The sequence below is a fragment of the Syngnathoides biaculeatus genome, chromosome 13, assembly GCF_019802595.1.
Source record: "Syngnathoides biaculeatus isolate LvHL_M chromosome 13, ASM1980259v1, whole genome shotgun sequence".
In the NCBI taxonomy this organism is placed as follows: Eukaryota; Metazoa; Chordata; class Actinopteri; order Syngnathiformes; family Syngnathidae; genus Syngnathoides; species Syngnathoides biaculeatus.
The window spans coordinates 7,983,664-8,002,800 of record NC_084652.1 but is presented as its reverse complement, the minus strand read 5'-3'; the positions used below and the strand labels follow the sequence as shown (position 1 = coordinate 8,002,800).

The window sequence follows — 19,137 nt, the reverse complement described above, 5'->3', positions numbered from 1 at the left end:
AAACAGTGCCCCCTCTGGGCAGGAGGAGAGGGAAAAGGGAAGGGGGCGCTAATGGCATGGCGCCACACACAGGACAGTTAGCACTTGTGCTCTTGCTAATACAACATGACGTATCCCGAATGTCATTACCGTAATTTCCACCCTATAAACCGCGACTTTTTTCACACGATGCGCTGATGCAGCTAATTTGTGCATTTTTTCTAACAGCCGCGAGTGGGCACTCAAGCGGAAAAGGTAAAAGTGAGACCGGTGGAATATATGTGCCGAGGAAGTGACTTACCGGTCCGGCCCTGTTGCGCTGCGCTAGCGTGTTACTGCGGTGTCTCAGTAATTTTTACCGGTATGTTTTTTTAATCAGCCCTGTTAGTGCGGCGCTAGCGTTAGCACGGCGCTAGCATTAGCAGAGCGGCGCTAGCGTTATACTCTCCGTGTACGTCTTTGTAAATATCTTATTTTAATGTGGACGCTTGCGGCTTTTACACAGTTGCAGCGTATATATGTACCAAATGGTATTTCCTTTACTAATGTACTGGGTGAGGCTTATAACCAGGTGCGCTCTGTAGGCCGGGAATTACGGTAGGTCGACAGTAAATTTCAAGTGACAGTGGCCCTACAACTCGGAGCCTTTCTTTTTTTGGGGGAAAAATTGTTCACTATTTGCCACCATCAGTTTAGCTCATATCTTAAATTGTAGCTCACGGCTCAAAGCGCACGCACACACAAAAACAAAATCATCACAATGACGGCTCGTATCTGGAAAACACTCTTAATTTGTGTCACTCGCATCTCACAGCACCTCTGTAATCGCCCCAAATTTATATTCACGTGAGGGAAACTTGCACCAGTGCTAATAACGTGCTACTTGCTACTCTATATCACCCACTTAAGTGGTCTTTAATAATGGCGGACTAGCTCATGCTGTGTTAGCACTAACAAAGGTGCTAATGTTAATATTTAGGCCTGTTGGTAGTGCGTCAGTCTTCTTATAATGTTCAAATACATCCTAAAGTCTTTATATGATATTTAAATGTGAACAAATGAGGCGAATCTTACACTATCACACAAATGGTGATAAAGGCCAGGGTGGTTAAAAGGAGACAAGTCCACGTAGACTACCTAGAAAGAGTTAAAGAGGAAAATGTCTTCTTGAGGAGATATAAACAAAATGGCAGAAGGTCTTTATAAACATTCTGTCCGTCCTCTAGCCCTCACACGCCGACTGGATGCTGCCGTTCGGCTCGCCTGCCCCGGAGGACGGAGCGCTGACTTCGGTCATCTCGCCGACGATGAAGGTGGGGGCCTCCCCTTTGCCGTTGGGAGGGGCGTCCTCGGGCGGCGGCGGCGGCGGTGGTGGTGGTGCCTCCGCCTCCTTGGCCTCTTGCTGGACCAGGGTGGGCTCCTCGTCGAGCCGGCTGGAGATGGACCAGTAGAGGTGGGCGTCCAGCCTGGCGGCGGCCAGTGAGAGCTCTCGTGCCGAACAAGAGGGTGTGTCCACCTGGAGGGGGGGGGGCAAGGAGCTACCAATTAGCCATACATCGTGTGAGACCTCAGTTACCGTTACCTCAAATGTGTGATGGAAAGCGCCGTAGTCGACGTCGAAGAAACCCTCGGCCAGCGACATCATGGGACTGAAGCGGTGCCCCCACTGCACCTCCTCGGCCAGGTAGGAGCTGCGCGCCTGGCAGGTCATCCCTGGACGCAGGACAAGTACAGCACGCGTTTCTCGCAGCCACTTCGGGCCGTAAGCCAAGAACAATCTCTGCATCTCATTCCGTGATGAATGACTACACCTTTATTCGGAATATTCTCTGCAGCAGAGTTACGACCCCCCCAAAAAAATAAAAAATGCTCTTGAAAATTGCTGAGCAAGGAAAATCAATATCCATCTTTACACCAGTTGCGTCAAAGAATAGCTCCAAACTTTTATCGTCGTCTTTGGGGGGACATTTTGCCGCAAGGCAATAAGATAAATAGCTTCCTTAGGCCACATCTTTTGCAGCTTTAATACCACTTTGAAATATGACGGCCGCAATGCCGCCCACTGTGCATCTTTAAATTTCAATCATTTAAATACACAAGTGAAAGTGGATTTCTCCAGGCACTCCGGTGTCCCCCCACATCAACAACTCGCGTGCCAAACTGCCTCTTCACAAAATCAAGACATTAAAATGTCCTTCACGATCTTACCCGTGGCCTCCACCATTCCCTCCAGGATGACCACGATCTCAAAGTCCTCCTTCTCCAACTGCGCCTGCGACATGTCCCAGAAGGGCGAGCGGGCGTCGATCTCGTGCGAGATCACCAGCGGCGACACCAGGAAGAGGCGATCGTCGCCTGTCTCGAAGCCCACGCTTATGTCCGTCTGGTCCAGGGGGATGAACTCACCTTCAAGGAGAAGACGCGGAAGGTAAAAATGTCTGCTTTTCCTTTTACCAGGGGTCGACCTTCTCTGCTGGCCGAAAAGCTATCACGAGCACTGATATTTAAAACCTTTTGTTACATTATATCTATTTTTTTTTTCATTTCGTAGGAGTTCTCGTGGCTGCTCTGTTTCCAGTACATGTAGCGTTTTTTCGGACGCTTTCAACCCTGCGGTTTTTGCAGTGATGCGGCTAAATCGTGCATTTTTTCCTTACGTCCGCAAGGGGCCACTCGGGTGGAAAAGGTAAGAATGAGACCGGTAGAATATATGTGCCGAGGAAGTGACTTTTACCGGCCCTGTTAGCGCTGTACTAGCGTGTTGCTGTGTCTCAGTGATATTTACCGCTAAGTTTTATTTTAACTGCCCCTGTTAGCGTTAGTGTGGCGCTAGCGTTAGACCTAGCTTTGGCGCACCGCTGGCATTAGCGGAGCGCGAGTGTTAGTGCTAGCTTTAGCGCGGCGCTAACGTTAAACTCTTTGTAACTATCTCAATGTGGGTTTCAATGTGGGCACGTGGCTTTTACACAGCTGTGGCGTATGTATGTCCATCCATCCATTTTCTTTGCCGCTTATCCTCACAAGGGTCGCAGGGAGTGCTGGACCCTGAACTGGTCCCCAGCCAATCGCAGGGCACACAGAGACAAACAGTCGCACTCGCAATCACACCTAGGGGCAATTTAGAGTGTCCAATGAATGTTGCATGTTTTTGGGATGTGGGAGGAAACCGGAGTGCCCGGAGAAAACCCACGCAGGCACGAGGAGAACATGCAAACTCCACACAGGCGGGGCCAGGATCGAACCCGGGTCCTCAGAACTGTGAGGCCAACGCTTTACTAGCTGATCCACCTTGCCGCCCGTATCTATGTACCAAATGGTATTTCCTTTACAAATGTACTCGGTGAGGCTTGTAACAAGGCCGGGAATTACGCTATGTGTTCAAATTCACCTTTGAGGACCAGGGAGCTGGCCCAGGGTAAAGGCAACATTTTCCGATTCTATGATTGATTTGGTCAGAGCAAGCCAATTTCAACAACCAAAAAACAAAAAAATGCAGTGATCTGCTAATCTACATGAGTTATTACATTTTTCTGGTGACCGTATGGGAGTGTGGTGGCAGTCTCACCCTCCTGTGTCTGCTTGGACTTAATGAGCTTGGCCCGCATGTTGGCACCCACGATGTGCGAGCTGCGCAGGTCGCCCACCCGGAACATCAGGCACAGCTTGTCGTCCCGCAGCGAGATGACGGCGTGCTTGGAGAACACCAGCGTCTCGGCTCGCTTGTTCGGCTGCGAGATTTTCACGAACATGCAGCCCACCTGTGCCGACATCACAAAACAAACGCGTCAGAAATGACCTTCCGACCAAAAGCCCTGGCGAACCTGTGCATTTCGCAAAGCTGTGAAATACGTGGCAGATTCCCTTTTAATTAGGTTTAGGTATTAGTATAGCATTAAAGGTCAAGTGTCATGAAATGGATGATTTTTAGTATGATATTAATGAAAAAAAAGGCAGACAGTATGGACCTATTTGTTTTTTTCACCACAAAACATTATTTTGATGTATATGACTTTTTGTAACTCCCGCCAAGAAAATTGTCTCGAGGGATTTGTTTTCGACAAGAAACAGGAAGTGACGGAGGCAGTAGCGCGCTCAAGCGGACTCGTTTCTTTCTATTAGTTTTACCTGCGGGAAGATAGCTCGTTGTTCCTTCGTGTTAGCCAAAATGCCGGCTCGTTGCATTGCTGGTTATTACTCGAACACTCGGGAGGATGGATTTACCCTTCATAAGTTTCCAAGAGACCCGGTTCGTTGTAAAAAATGGATAGGACGGGTGCAAAGGACGAGCGAGAGCTTTGTGGGTTCCAAATGACAGGTAGGTATGTATACACCTGCTAAAAAAAATAACAGTTTGGGGGGGCCACGTAATCCGTCTCATAATGTAACAAAATATCCGCATATGTACGACAGGGGTGCTAAATGTGTTTATGTGCGCGTCGGACGGCTTCCGCGTCATGAATTGCGGACGAGCACGGCTTCGGCCGCGCTGGCTCTTACATACTGTCTAGGAGTCTGTTGTTAGTTAGAGGTGATCCGCGTATCATCTAAATATGCCTCGAAACAATAGGGTAATATTGCCCCGGTCACTTCACTCGATTGTGAGATGTTCTCTTCTTTCAAAAGAGCTTCCATGTCCCATAGTCGGTGGCACAAGCGTGTTTTCGATGGCGAATGTCCGGGGTGACGTCACGGACAGTAGATACAGCCAATATGGCGACCACTTGGATGTCGAATGACGCGTCCGCAACTTTGCGCATGGAAGATGCGCTCTCCGCTCATATTTATTTTTTCGTATGGACATTGAAGTGAATAATGTTATATGTATTTTTCATTTCAAGATCTATTTTAGAAAGTTTATAGGGATGACAGTGGACCTTTAAGTATTTCACACATGCCCACCATGAAGGCGTTGACCATGGAACCCAGGATGGCCTGCAGCAGCAGCAGCATGGTCCCCACGGGACACTGGTCGGTGATGACGCGGTGGCCGTAGCCGATGGTGGTCTCCGTCTCGATGGAGAAGAGGAAGGCCGAGATGAAGCCGTTGACGTTGTTGACGCACGGTGTCCACGTCTCGTCCTCCAGGTGGTCCAGATCGCCCCTTAATGATGATGGCGAAATGCGTGTTATAGGTATGACCAAATCCAATACATCAAATGCCTTCTGCTAATGTATGTACACAAATAACCGCAATGTATCCCACTTTATAATTTGTGAAAAGCCTGTTTTTACAGGCAGTGCGAAGGGGGCAATCGTTTTTATTGACCCCACCACACCACCCCTCGTGAGAGTGTGCGAGACGAGTCCAAACATGAGCTAACGTCTCAGATGAACCAGAGAGAAGCTAATCCATTCAAGTGGCGTTAATTTATATCATACGTGTCTTTATTTTAAGCAGCAATGGGTGGCCAAGAAAGTGCAGAAACAGCAGCTCTCTGCCACAGCCGTCGTCGGCCCTCCATTCATACAATAAGGTCAAGATTTTATGAATAGGGCCCCTCGGGTAATTAGCGGCCGGATCCGGAAAGAAGTGGCATGGCCCCAAAATACGACGACCGCTTTGTCATCCCCTTTTTTTCCTTTTTAGCCCTCGCAGCAGAAACGCCTCCGAGGCCTTGTCGTCGGCCGCCGTGGACGTTTAATCAAAAGATGCACTCGTGTTGCATTGATGTCCGGCCAAGTGTCGGATCAGGCGATCCGTTAATCGTGTCTGGCAATAAAATAAATTCGCCGCAAGGCGAGCGGAAAGCGCCTTCGCCCGACGTACGCCGTCGTTAATACAAGCTAAATAATTACCTAATTGTTTTCGAGACAAAATAGTGCGCCTATTAGCATTTTGAGCTACGCAGCAGAAAATAAATAATAAATGCTGTTGGCATGCTGTCATGAGTAAAGTAATATGACTTTCAAGATTATGTATTGCATTTTTTATGACTACAGAGCTGGTTTACCATATTTACATGTGATGCTCAAATAATTGGGAATAGTGCTCACTGCTATGATGCTAAGCCGTTTTACATTATGAATGAATGTTCCACGGAGAGTTTATAAATATTTTGATTTAAAAAATTTTCAATACTTTTATCTGGCATATGAACATATAATTTTTTTATTTTAAATTTTAATCAAATAATTTTAAGCATTACCATTTCTTATTTCAAATGTAACAATTTTAATTTGAAATGTAAAACTTTTACATTGTTACAAAATATGTTAAATAAAATTGTTACATATAAAAAAACAGTTAAAATAGTTGTCATTAGAAGAATAAAAATGTGAATTTGACCACAAAAATACTCATTTTAAACATAAAAATACATTTAATTTTAGGCATTGGCATTTAAATTGACTGTTTAAAACACAAATTTTAAATGTAAAATTGAAACATACCACACCCAAAAAAAAATTGTAAATGTAAAATGTTAAATTATAAATGTAAAATGTACATTCAGGTCGTGGGTGACCTGTAGCTAATTTTGAGCAATCTGAATTACAGCCAATCACAGCATTTGAAGTGCAAAAAAAAAAAAAATTATGTAAAAATAGAAATCCATTTTACAATCAAACAATTTTACATCTTTACTGCTGCGAGTTGAAAAACACATGAAATAAATCAGTCGAGGACGACACTCACCTGCAGTAGGCGATGAGGTACCAGATGGCGCCAAAAAAGAGCCACGTGACGGCGTAGGCCATGACGAAGACGAAGAGCGAGCAGCGCCAGTTGAGGTCCACCAGCGTTGTGAAGATGTCGGTCAGGTAGCGGTACGTCTCCCGCATGTTGCCGTGCTGCACGTTGCAGCGGCCGTTCTTTTCCACGTAGCGCTGCCTCTTGCGGCGTGCGCGAGCTGGTACGGACAACAACAAGCCCCTAAAGTCACTTTCGTTTAGCAACATGAAATCCCCCCCCCCCCAAAAAAAAAAAAAATCTCAAGAAGCTACGACCAGAAAAAGACAGAAAGTCTGGCAGTTTTTGTTCGACGTGGCCTTTTTAGGTCCTAGGGGGATCTTCAAAAACGAATTAGAAACTAGCTACCAAATTTGAAAAGCGTAAGTTCAACAGATGTCTTATCAAGTACCTGAAAGGTATACTTGAGTAAGACTACAAGTATTTTAAAATTAAATAACTGGTAGAATTGAAAGTAACTTTGTAGAATTATTATTTTATTCAAAATCTGACTTTTGTTTAAAGATGTGTGTGTAAGATAATGAGACAAGCTAGCTTGACGATCAAGCTAGCCTGGTGATCAAGCTAGCCTTGCGATCTCGCAACGCTAGCGTCTCATTTTCATGACCGCCACATACTGGTATCCTCATAAGTACAAGCAGACTACGTATTCGTCCACTTTACGCTCTGTGATCAAGACATTACGTCAAACTATTTCTTTGGATTTTGTTTTGTACTAACAAATGTGATTAGGGTAAAGGTATCAGAGGAAAAAGTATCCATTGTAGTGGAATGAAGTGAAAGTTGTCAGAAATACGAATCACAAAAGGTTATTTGTGTACATACACGTGAAAATTCTACCCAAGTACAATAATTAAGTATTTGAAACTATGTATGTTACAAGACAAGACTGTTGATGAACTGCCAATAAGCAAGAACCGCTAACAACTCACCCTGGTAAGCGCCATAAAATCAGAACCAGAACTAAGTAACATGAAATTCAGTTGGCACGTCTATCTCGAGCAGTCTAAAAAAAAAAAAAAAAAAAAAAAAAGTGTCAAGCAGCTAATTTTAAAAAGACACGGGAAGTCTGCCGTTTTGCTTTGAAGTAGCCATTTTGGGGTTATTTTTGGTCATTTCCACGAGTCCTTCAAATACTAATTTGTCTTCGGCTTTGTTCACACTTACAGGGCACGATGCCCTAATTCAGATTATTTTGTTAAATATGATCTTTTTATGTAGTCATTCACATTTTTTTAAAAAAGCACCTGCGACTTCTAACGTGGCCAAATTAGTCTGTGATTCGACGCGCACGTGCACACAAACCCGGCTCACGTTGCGATTCGCACAGGCACGAGGCAACGTTTGTTCGCATAAGTAAATACGGTCCCACATCGAGATCTCACGTTTGGGCAATTTCAAGGGTTTTTTTGGTCCCTCGAAATACTGACCAGTTCTATATTGATCAGTTTTAAAGCATCTTCTTTTCACCACTCACTGTTTTGGGCTCCTTCATCTACCATTGCTTTCGGCACTTGCCTGTTTTGTGGAACAACTGAGGCGTTTGTCACCTTTTGATGACGTATCGGTCTGATGAGCATGACTTCAGGGTCCATAAAACAATCGCGTCGCCTACATTTCGGATTCAAAGCAACATGAAAGAACCGTGGCTCTGATTTGGAAAAGATTGCTTAATCAGCAGGAATTTCAGTTTTGGCTATTTGGTGTGGGATTAGCACGGTGGCCATTTTGATGATTCTCAGTAAAACACAAAACACTGATATTTTAACTGCACTGGGACAGAGCCCTACTAAAAATCATGAAGGTCACTCACCCCACCCAAATCGCCCTCTCTCCTTCTCAGGCCCCTGGATTTTTTTCCTGGTCTGATTGGCCGTGGCCTCTCGCTCGGCCATCTTGGACTGGAACGACCGCTTCACCTTAGCCGCCTCCGTGGTGACGACGTGGCCCAGCTCCTCGGACACGTTGAAGACCCCACAGCTGTCGGAAGGTGGCACCGGGGCCTCGGCTACCGCCTCCTGATCCCCTTCTGGCTTGCGGTCCACGGGAAGCGAGAGCGAGTCCGGGCGCGGAGGCAGGACTGAGTTCTCCACAGCCATGGCTCGTGTGTCTATGTGTGTGTGTGAAGGAGTTATTGAAATCTCACTATGGCGCACTCTGTCCACTGGATGTTGGTCGTCCTAGCATTTGTTTGCTGAAACAGGAGAAGGAAAACATACAAGTCAGGCTTTTGTTCTGCTAGTGATTGATGCATTCATCTCAACACAAATAACATATACAAAATATGGAAATCTGAGAACCACGGTCCTCAGTCGGAAAAGGGTGGAGAGGATGAGATCCTGCCCCAAGTGGACGAGTTTCAGTATCTTGGGGTCTTGTTCATGAGTGAGGGAAGACCGACAGACAGATCGGTGCAGCGTCTGCAGTGACGCGGACTTTGTATCGGTCCGTTGTGGTAAAGAGGGAGCTACGTTGAAAGGCTGAGCTCTCAATTTACCAGTCAATCTACGTTCCTCCCCTCACGTATGGGCACGAGCTCTGCGTTGTGACCAAAAGAACAAGCTCCTGGATGCAAGCGGCCGAAATGAGTTTCCTCCGCAGGGTGTCCGGGCTCTCCCTTAGAGACAGAGTGAGAAGCTCGGTCATCCGGTAGGGGCTCGGCGTCGAGCCGCTGCTCCTCCGCGTTGAGAGGAGCCAGGTGAGGTGGCTGGGGCATCTGATCCGGACGCCTCCCTGGTGAGGTGTTCCGGGCATGTGCCACTGGAAAGAGACCCCGGGGACGACCCAGGCCACGCTGGAGAGACTATGTCTCTTGACTGGATTGGGAACGCCCCGGGATCCCTCCAGAAGAGCTGGAAGAAGTGGCTGGGGAAAGGGAAGTCTGGGTATCCCTGCTGAAGCTACTTCCCCCGCGACCCGACCCGGAGAAGCGGTAGAAGATGGATGGATGGATGGATGGATGGAAAACAGCTCAGGTGAGTGCAGACCAGTCAAAGCCGAATAATTGTTTTGATGACACGGTTAAGACATACAAAGCTGAAAATGCTAACTTTAACGGTCTTCTGGCTTTATCACGTTTAACGCAACAAGAAAAATAACCTAAAATGTCTGCAATATGAACATAAGCAAGATGGGATGTCATACAATTCCGCTAAAGTCTAACGTGATTTACTGTGATCACGTGTGATGTTAGTTTTCAAGCTTTGGTTGACTTTTGAGGCATATCCACCCCCCCCCCCCCCTTCAGAATCATAAATAATTTACATTTGGAGGGCCCACTTGCATTTGCAGCACGGATTGTGTTAGTGCAATTTTGGACGTTTCATACACCGGTACGTGTGTCTGTGTTGTGTGTTCGCGCGTGCGTGTATGCCATACGTGCGCGTGTGCTATTTTCAAATGTGCAGGCCCACTCAGGTGTGTTACATAATGCAGGCGGTGTGACCTGCTGTTTAAAAAAACTAATAGTACTGGTTATTAGTAGTAGCAATGATAGTCTATTTGCACAATCCAAATGATTCATGTCAGTGTGCGTCCTTTGTAAGACTGATGGAGGCAATCACAATGACGCACCACCACAAATTGGCTACAATTTGTGAACGGAGTTTACATATTTAAGCAATGATACGAATTTGGCCAGCTCGGGGGTTGTGGATTCAAATAACGAAAGCGCTAACCTGGTGAGTTTAGCATCATTTGAAGAAGAACACGTTCGTCGTGTGGAACGGTGGTTGGACGCGCTGGTCCATTTTCGGCATCGATCCGGCGATTCCTCCAGGATTAAGGGGGGGACAAAAGATGAGCTCTCACCGCCGAAAATGGACCATCCACGTCCGCCTTTTGGAGGCCAGCGTCTCGTCGTGGCCGCTCGGTGGAAGAGCTTTCAGCCGTGCGTGGATGCGAGGGAGGCGGGCAGGTGTCAGCCCAGCCCCTCTCGCAGTTTTGCCTCTTGGTATATTTTACTTAAATGGCGATTTATTTTTTGCATCAATACATACATTTAACCACTTCACACGTTCAACATTCAACTATTTAGGCTCTGTGAAGTAAAAAAAAAATTGCGTTGCATTCACATTCACAAGATATGAGGTACACCACTGTAAGCTAATAAAATACAAAACAGAAACTAAATGCAAGACATCAAATAATTACAATGTACATTTCGATTGCTATACAAAAATAAAATGCATGTTCTAATTAATAGGACATATTTCCTCATGTAATACATACTCCGAAGCAGGGGTTGGCGGTATAGCACTAACGTGGCTGAAATGCTAATCAGTTAACCCAAACGAGGGACGAAGTAGTCATTTCCGTTCCTTTTTCTCCCGCAACATGTCGGTGTTCGGCCCGTCGTGAAGGTTCATCCCGTCGTCCTCGCGTCCATTTGCGACTCTTACGAGCGACGAAATGAGGGAGCGAGTCGCGTCATTGGCACCTTACTTGGTAAGAAGACATTTATTGCTAAAAAGATAATTTTAGTTCTTCGTCGCGTGCTAAAGGGTGTTATCGTGTCTGTTGCTAACGCGTGCTACCTTAGTTGATTAGCCGGCAGCTGTTGCATCCTAGTTACATCATTTGTTTAATATTTCTGTCATTTACTCGGGTAAATAGTGTCATATTTGTTGCTTAATGTATACTGTACGATTACTGGTTCCTTTGTAAAGTCGTGTGAGCTCTCTGTACTTTGGCTAACAATAATTAGCCCAAATGTTTACTTATTCATGTAACGTCTTTTCCCCTTTGAGGTACCATCGACAAGCACTCGATAGAAGTGACCAACTGCTTCTCGGTGCCCCACAACGAGTCTGAAGATGAGGTGCTTTGTTACATCTTTCTACTTTTCATTATTGTCACTATAGTTTAGGATTAGCTGTACAATACCCAACAAAGAAATTGGTGTGTACCAGTTGGGTGTAGGTGAAATTTTTTCATCTTAATTTGAAACTTTTGCTTTCCCATAAACTAGGGGGTTATATGTATTGTTTATTTTAGTGTATATCTTTTAGTTATTTTAGTTTTGCTTGATGATGGTCGTATGACAGCGGTGCTCTGTCATCAGGTCGCCGTGGACATGGAGTTCGCTAAGAACATGTACGAGCTCCACAAGCGGGTGTCGCCCACAGAGGTCATCATCGGCTGGTACGCCACAGGTTTCGACATCACGGAGCACTCGGTGCTCATCCACGAGTACTACAGCCGGGAGGCCACCAACCCCATCCACCTGACAGCTGACACGGCCCTCCAAAGCGGCAAAATGAACATCCGCGCCTACGTCAGGTAAGTCTGTCCGCCTCTTTCGCCGCTCGTTTGTGTGAATGACCACACGCTGACATTCCACCTCGCACGCAGCGCGCAAATGGGTGTGCCCGGGAAGACGGTCGGTGTGATGTTCACTCCGCTCACGGTCAAATACATCTACTATGACACGGAGAGGATAGGCGGTAAGGAAAGCAAAGATGTATAGAATTTGAATATTCCCATCAAGTGCGCTTGATTTTCTCTGATTCTGGAAATGACGAGGCATTTTATTCATTCACAGAGATCTTTTGTTTGGGAATTTAAAAAAAAAAATGACTACTTGAAATATTTCACTGTGTTCTTTTTCCGTTCTCTTTTAAAGTGGATCTCCTGCAAAGAACCCGCATCACCTCTAGTCGCACAAAGGGCCTGACGTCCGACCTCTCCCAGGTGGCCGGCTCGGCATCCCGCGTTCAGGACATGCTGGCGACCGTGCTGTCTTACATTGAGGACGTGCTGGTGAGTCTCGGGAGACCTTTTCATTGACATCACCCCGACCACATGTTTTTGTTTACGACGCCATTTTGGACGGCAAGATCGTGTCTACATATCATGGCTAGGAAGCGATAAGTGTATACTGTAATGTTTTAGCTGAGGTTATCGTTTGATCTTTTATCTTGAAAGTCCTTTGATAAAGGAACACCTTAACCAGAGGGGATTGAGCTGGAGTGAGGAATACAGAAAGAAGCCGCATGTGAAACTCGAACACGTATCGTTTCGTAGTACTTCTCGTATATAGAAATTGTGGTGAGATTCTGACTGTGTCGACGTCGGCGGGGCGCGACGAGACAGGACGATAAGGAAGTGAGCTAGGGAGGTGAGATGACGATAAGTTGCTAAAAACTTTTAATGAAAAATTCCCCCCATATTTGCTAGATAACTGTGAGTCATGTGAGCACTTGTGACAGAACTCAAGCTCTTGGTAAAAGACTAACTACACAAACAGCAATGAGATGGTCAGAGACCGCATAATTTTCGCTACCAACTCGTAGAGTGTGCGAAAAGTTACTCAGCAAGGGGCCGGCACTCACGCTCGAAAAAAGCGATTGGGATAGCCCGCTCCCATGAGTTAGCAAAAGTGCAGCTAAAGGCTATGGCTAGCGACAGCCACGAGGTTCACGTTATCCACCACAAACTGCGGGTGCTAGTAGGCATATTGATAGCCCAAAGACCTCCATAAAAATATGTAACAAGTGTGGAGGATACCACAGTAAATTAGCTGAATGCCCAGCTAAAGGTAAACAATACCTGAAGCGTCAGACCCCTTTTTCAACCATAAGCCACACAATGGAATACCACAATGAAAAGGCCGTAAGACGCTTATAAGCAGGCCAATATTCACAAAAAGAGTACTAACCAAAAAAAAAAAAAAAGAGTTGTATTGTAGTTTTGCAGTCCAGTGGGAAAAACAAAATTATTATCTATTGTCTATCTCATGTTCTCTTGGAAAGTTGACTTTGAATAAGAATCGCTCCCCATCCACTTTACTTTAAATTCACCCTTTTGTACTGCTGTTCAAATGTGTAGTGAGGAGGGAATCTCCGTTTTGTAGTGCGATCAATGCATCCAATAATTCATCTTTTAAAGTAGCGAGCAAACAATGGGTACTAAGAAAAGCAAAACCGTGGCGCCTCAAGGTCCGAGTTATCCGGTAAATTCATTCCGTTACAATGTTTGTATCTCAAATCATCTTTCCCCATTGAAATGAATTGGAATCCAATTGATCTGTTCCAAATCCCTCAAAAAACACACTGAGTTGGTCAAGTGACTGCTTGTATCTCGAAAAAGAGGTAATTCAGGGCACTGCTTTATATCTCGGGATCCATTTCACTGATTTAGATCCAAAGGTAAAACACAACAACAAGGATGGACATTAAAGCGACACCTTGATCTGTCTCAGTCTGGCAAGGTGACGGCGGACAACAGCGTGGGCCGCTTCCTGATGGACTTGGTCAACAAGGTGCCCACCATCCCGACAGAGGACTTTGAAAACATGATCAACTCGAACATCAATGTATGTTTGGCTTCACGTTTTATGGATTAAGATTTCTTTTGCACAATTAGTCAACAACTCGAGTAATGCTATTTCAAATGTTTCACCGCAGGACCTCCTGATGGTGACCTACCTGTCCAACCTCACCCAAGCACAGATCGCCCTCAATGAGAAGCTGGTGCTGCTGTGAGGCGCCACTATTTAATTTTTATGCGCAATTATTTCCTTTTCTCAGATGAATAAAAGCAAAATATTCCTGCAGTGCATTCTCGTCGTCCTTTTGAAATTCTTTTAATGCACGTTTGATACCTGGTGTGGCGTAGCCATGTTGTGAGAACTCTTAACAGCGGTAGTAATGTAGTCATGGTCGGAATTTATATAATATTAACTCAATAATGTCCCCCCCCCCCCCCCCCCCACTTAAGACTCATAATTTCATGTTTGCAGAATTTTCTTATGAACCTATGCGGGATTGTTTGTGGAAATCAGTTTGATGCTATCACAACACACATTTAGTTGCCGTATATAATCATCCATCCATTTTCTTTGCTGCTTATCCTCATGAGGGTTGAGGGTAGTGCTGGAGCCTATCTGGGCCAGCCAATCGCAGGGCACATCAGGACGAACAGCCGCACTCACAATCACACCTAGAAGCAATTTAGAGTGTCCAGTTAATGTTGCATGTTTTTTTGGGATGTGGGAGGAAACCCACGCAGGCACAGGGAGAACATGCAAACTCCACACAGGGGGGATCGAACCAGGGTCCTTAGGACTGTGAGGCCAACGCTTTACCAGCTGGTCCACCGTGCTGCATATATAATCATTCCATTTGAAAAAATATACAGTGCAAAACTACACAAAGAATACTTGTTTTTTGTTGGGACTGCAATAAAATCAGTAGTATGTATTATAACACTAAGATAGAAATGAATAAGAATGAAAATTCGGTAGGGAGGGGGGACAGTTGCAAAGTAATAATAACTTATAGTGGTAAATGAAAGATTTTATCGACACACTACTGTCTGGAAATAGTTTTGAATTTTTATTTTCTGCATAAATATACATTCTGATAGTCCAGCCTGAGTTATCTTGATACAAAAAGTAGGCATGAACAAAGAGCACACGGTTCGTTCTTAAAAGCTGCTGGTGCGGCGACCCCCTCAGCGTTTCACTTGAGAGTTGCCCCCCGGCTCGGCCTTCTTGCTTTGCGGCTTCACGATCTTCTCCATGGCGGCGTAGCCGTGCACGGCGCCTTCGTACAGGGTGTCCCCGGCGGACCTGGCGATGGTCGCCGCCTTATCCGGGTAGTAGAGGGCGCCGCTGGTGGCCATCAGGCCCGCCGGGTAGATGAACCTCTTGACCCGCGAGCGCCTGGCCAGGAGCAGCCCCAGCACGCCGGTCAACCCGATGATCCCGGCACGCGCGTAGAAGTCTCCCGGCGGATTTTTGAGGAACGTCAACGTGTCGCACCCCACCCGCACCGCGCTTTGGACTTTGGGTTCGATGCGACCGTAAGTGGTCCGGCACCAAGCCGTGTACGGCTCCGCGAGCTTCCGCAGGGTGGCGACACTCTGCTCCAGCTGCCCGGCTTTGGGCTCCGCGGACGGGGCTTTCTCTTGTCGCGGCGCGGTGTACAGCGACAGATCGTCCCGGCTCATCTTGGCGGGCGCAGGCTTCTTCCCGTCCCCCGCCGCAGCGTAGACGGTGGCCGGCCACAAAGTGAAGGCTCCGGCCATGAGTCTACCTGTCACCTTCAACATGATCCCTGGTACCCATGCGTGGCCAATACGGCGACACAGGAGGGACATTCTTCCTCAAGGCGAAACGTGCAAATCCCCTTAGATCAGCTATAGCAAACTCATTTCCTTTTTTGTGTGTATTTCATCCATGAAACCGTTTCTATCCTTATCACTTTGTTTCCTTCACTAAATAAAAGTTTTTCGTCGGTGGATTACGAATCCCCCCCCCGTCCGCCGTATTATGGGGTGTCGCTTTAAAACGTCACGTGACGACTGGACGTTTCGTCCCGCGCGTTCCTGTGACGTTGCGGGTTACCTTGACAACGGTGTATCTAAGAAACAACAGTGGGACGACAGGAGTTGTACTTTCAAAAAGGGGAATAGTCGATTTATATTTATTTCATTTGGAGGGAAAATGGAGTATCATCAAGTTTCATCTTTGCAGAACATCCAGGCGCTGTCCGCCTTGCTTTCCACTCAACAAGATGATGACGATGATGATTATCAAGTGAGAATATATATTATTTATTACATATTACGCTGTTTTTTTCCCCTTCCTTTTGATTCCTATTATAACTTTTCTCACTCAAAATCTCTCAAGGATGTGTCTCCTTATGCCAAGATGGGCCCGGGACACATAGGCCCCCCGGCCAAAAAAGAGAAAGAAGGTAAAGTTATACTAAAAAACATAAAAATAATAATAATAATAATGCTTACAATACTTTCTGTTTTAGAGTCTTCGCCATACGAGAAGAAGAACAGCAAAGACGTGTGGAGCGAGGAGGAGGTGCCCGAAGGCCCACAGTATGATGATGTCATCGACCCGAGGCCGCAGCCCGAGTACGTCCCCAATAGCAAAACATATTCAACATATTCTATTTTTGGGAGGTCACAGGAGTCAAACTGCAAGACGTGTGTTTTTGTGTACAGATATGAAATCATCCTCAAGCAAAGTGTTTGCACAGAGGATCTCTTTTTGGGCCTAAGCAGAAAGGATCCATCCTCCATGTGCTGTGAAGGGATGCTGGTAATAAACTATAATATGAAAAATTGGGGTGGCCCGGTGGTAAAGCGTTGGCCTCACAGTTCTGAGGTCCCAGGTTCAATCCCGGACCCACCTGTGTGGAGTTTGCGTGTTCTCCCCGTGCCTGCGTGGGTTTTCTCCGAGCATTCCAGCTTCCTCCCACATCCCCGAAAACATGCAACATTAATTGGACGCTCTAAATTGCCCCGAGGTGTGATTGTGAGTGCGACTGCTTGTCTCTTTGTGACGATTGGCCGGCAACCAGTTCAAGGTGTACCCCGCCTCCTGCCCGTTGACAGCTGGGATAGGCTCCAGCACTCCCCGAGTCCCTTGTGAGGATAAGCGGCCAAGAAAATGGATGGATGCATGGAAAATTGGGCCCCACCCATCAAGTGTGAAATTCCACAAGCAAGTCAATCTCTATCTGAGAGCAACTTTTTCTGAATTTAGTGACTCGACAGGATGGTCACGAGAGACTATGAAAGTTTAGACGCCGTTATGGCTCAAAAACAAAATAATTAAAATGTTGATGGTGTGCATTTCTACAATTAGGTGAAAATCAAACTCCCGGACAGCAAACTGTCAGACGTGACGCTGGACGTGAAGGAGAAGTTCCTTGACCTGCGGACACCGAAATAGTAAGAAACGTGACCTTTTTCTTACAGTACTCATGACACACCTCTGACCCTAACCCTACAAAGGCGATGTTCAGATCTGTGGAAACTATAGCGGAATAAAGATGATGAGCCACACGATGAAGTTATGGGAAAGAGTAGTGGAGGCGAGACTCAGGTCAGAAGTAAGTATCTGCGAGCAACAGTATGGTTTCATGCCTAGAAAGAGTACTACCACAGATGCGTTATTTGCCTTGAGGATGCTCGTGGAAAAGTACAGAGAAGGTCAGAAGGAGCTACGTTGTGTCTTTTTGGATCTAGAGAAAGCCTGTGACAAAGTACCAAGAGAGGAACTGTGGTACTGCATGCGGAAGTCCGGCGTGGTGGAGAAATAGGTTAGAATAGTACATGTATGTATGGAGGTGCGACAGAAGAATTTAATGGGAGTGCATCAGGGATCCGCGCTGAGCCCCTTCCTGTTGGATGTAATAACGGATAGGCTGATAGATGAGGTCAGACTGGAATCCCCTTGGACCATGATGTTCCCATATGATAGATATTGTGATATGCAGTGAAAGCAGGGAGCAGGCGAAGGAACAATTAGAAAGATGGAGGCACACACTGGAAAGGAGAGGAATGAAGATTAGCCGAAGTAAAACGGAGATAGCGAGGGTGGACGACCTCAAATACTTGGGGTCAACAGTACAAAGCAATGGAGAGTGTGGTAAGGAAGTGAAGAAACAGGTCCAAGCAGGTTGGAACAGCTGGCGAAAGCTGTCTGGTGTTCTATGTGACAGAAGAGTATTCGCTAGGATGAAGGGCAAAGTTTATAAAACGGTGGTGAGGCCGGCCGTGATGTACGGATTCGGGACGGTGCCACTGAAGAGACAAGAGGAAGCAGAACTGGAAGTGGCCGAAATGAAGAAATGAACGGGGCGCAGCATTTTGGGTAAACGGGGCTGACGTGGCAACACACCCTCAGCTTTTGGTCTTCTGGTTTTCAGGTTGTTAACGTGCTCAACTTGTGTCTTTACGTTACAGTAGACTGGGCCTTCACCTCCCGCACCCAGTCCACCACCAGGAGGGCAAGGCTCAGTTTTTCAGCGAGAGGGAGGAGCTCGAGGTGACGCTGGCGATGAATCGACCGCTGGACGCCGTCAACATGCAGTGATCACATCTGGACCGGACGGATCGCGTGGTGCTGAACTATCTGACTGCCGACTGACGTAGACTAAATCGATCCGATACAGTACTGTCATATATTTTGAGCCCCCTGACCCCCCAGTTTGGGTGACTCTGTTCCAAGCTGCAATTATGTTTTTCTATTTGAATTTACTCCTCAATGTCTGTGTTTGTAGACAATAATGTTCAGGTTTATTTTTTTAAACCATTATATTTAATTCAATAATGTACAATGAAGACTAAATATACAATATATATTAAATATATACATTGTATATATATTAAATATATAAATATATATACACTATTCTTTTCTTCCTGATATAACCTCCCTCTACCTTCTCTTTTGATGTCCTTCCTTCACCGCTTCCATGTTTTAATCCTCATTTTCTTTCATCCCTGTCAGTCTTTACTTTCCTCAAATTATTACTCATGATACCTGTGAAATAAAAATTAAAAATGTCTACACGCATGTCTACTTTTGGCCTACTCTGCATGTGCACGTTCAAAAACAAGTCTGCCTATTTTCTGCCTCCTTGATCACGAAATTCCAGCGTTTTAAGCCATCTGGTGGACAAAATTTGACCGTTTATAAATAAAAATAAAGAGTTAAAAAG

The 19,137-nt window shown here is 46.0% G+C and overlaps 4 protein-coding genes across 5 annotated transcripts; 2 read left to right on the top strand and 2 right to left on the bottom strand.

The window, feature by feature from the left end:
• Window positions 1-248: 248 nt before the first annotated feature.
• Window positions 249-10,886, bottom strand: kcnj9 (potassium inwardly rectifying channel subfamily J member 9). 2 transcript variants are annotated; one of them, XM_061839292.1, is made up of 8 exons: window positions 10,478-10,886; window positions 8,481-8,861; window positions 6,614-6,827; window positions 4,879-5,080; window positions 3,545-3,737; window positions 2,188-2,385; window positions 1,562-1,692; window positions 249-1,495 (listed from the first exon to the last, which is right to left on the bottom strand). In XM_061839292.1, exons 2-8 carry the CDS (start codon window positions 8,764-8,766, stop codon window positions 1,202-1,204), a joined length of 1,518 nt encoding a protein of 505 aa, XP_061695276.1. In that variant the 5' UTR covers window positions 8,767-8,861; window positions 10,478-10,886; the 3' UTR covers window positions 249-1,201. The 2 variants fall into 2 exon arrangements, with proteins under 2 accessions (XP_061695276.1, XP_061695275.1); XM_061839291.1 differs by having other exon boundaries at window positions 250-1,495; window positions 10,345-10,886.
• eif3f (eukaryotic translation initiation factor 3, subunit F) lies at window positions 10,752-14,227 on the top strand. The gene is made up of 8 exons (XM_061839567.1): window positions 10,752-10,766; window positions 10,975-11,113; window positions 11,416-11,486; window positions 11,730-11,947; window positions 12,020-12,111; window positions 12,291-12,427; window positions 13,869-13,982; window positions 14,074-14,227. Exons 1-8 carry the CDS (start codon window positions 10,752-10,754, stop codon window positions 14,149-14,151), a joined length of 864 nt encoding a protein of 287 aa, XP_061695551.1. The 3' UTR covers window positions 14,152-14,227.
• Window positions 14,228-14,846: 619 nt separating this feature from the next.
• Window positions 14,847-15,920, bottom strand: LOC133510835 (MICOS complex subunit MIC26-like). The gene has a single exon (XM_061839227.1). It carries the CDS (start codon window positions 15,767-15,769, stop codon window positions 15,122-15,124), a length of 648 nt encoding a protein of 215 aa, XP_061695211.1. The 5' UTR covers window positions 15,770-15,920; the 3' UTR covers window positions 14,847-15,121.
• A 112-nt stretch (window positions 15,921-16,032) lies between these two features.
• Window positions 16,033-18,881, top strand: dnaaf6 (dynein axonemal assembly factor 6). The gene is made up of 6 exons (XM_061839226.1): window positions 16,033-16,208; window positions 16,302-16,368; window positions 16,435-16,540; window positions 16,631-16,727; window positions 17,277-17,362; window positions 18,380-18,881. Exons 1-6 carry the CDS (start codon window positions 16,116-16,118, stop codon window positions 18,507-18,509), a joined length of 579 nt encoding a protein of 192 aa, XP_061695210.1. The 5' UTR covers window positions 16,033-16,115; the 3' UTR covers window positions 18,510-18,881.
• The last annotated feature ends 256 nt before the right edge of the window (window positions 18,882-19,137 follow it).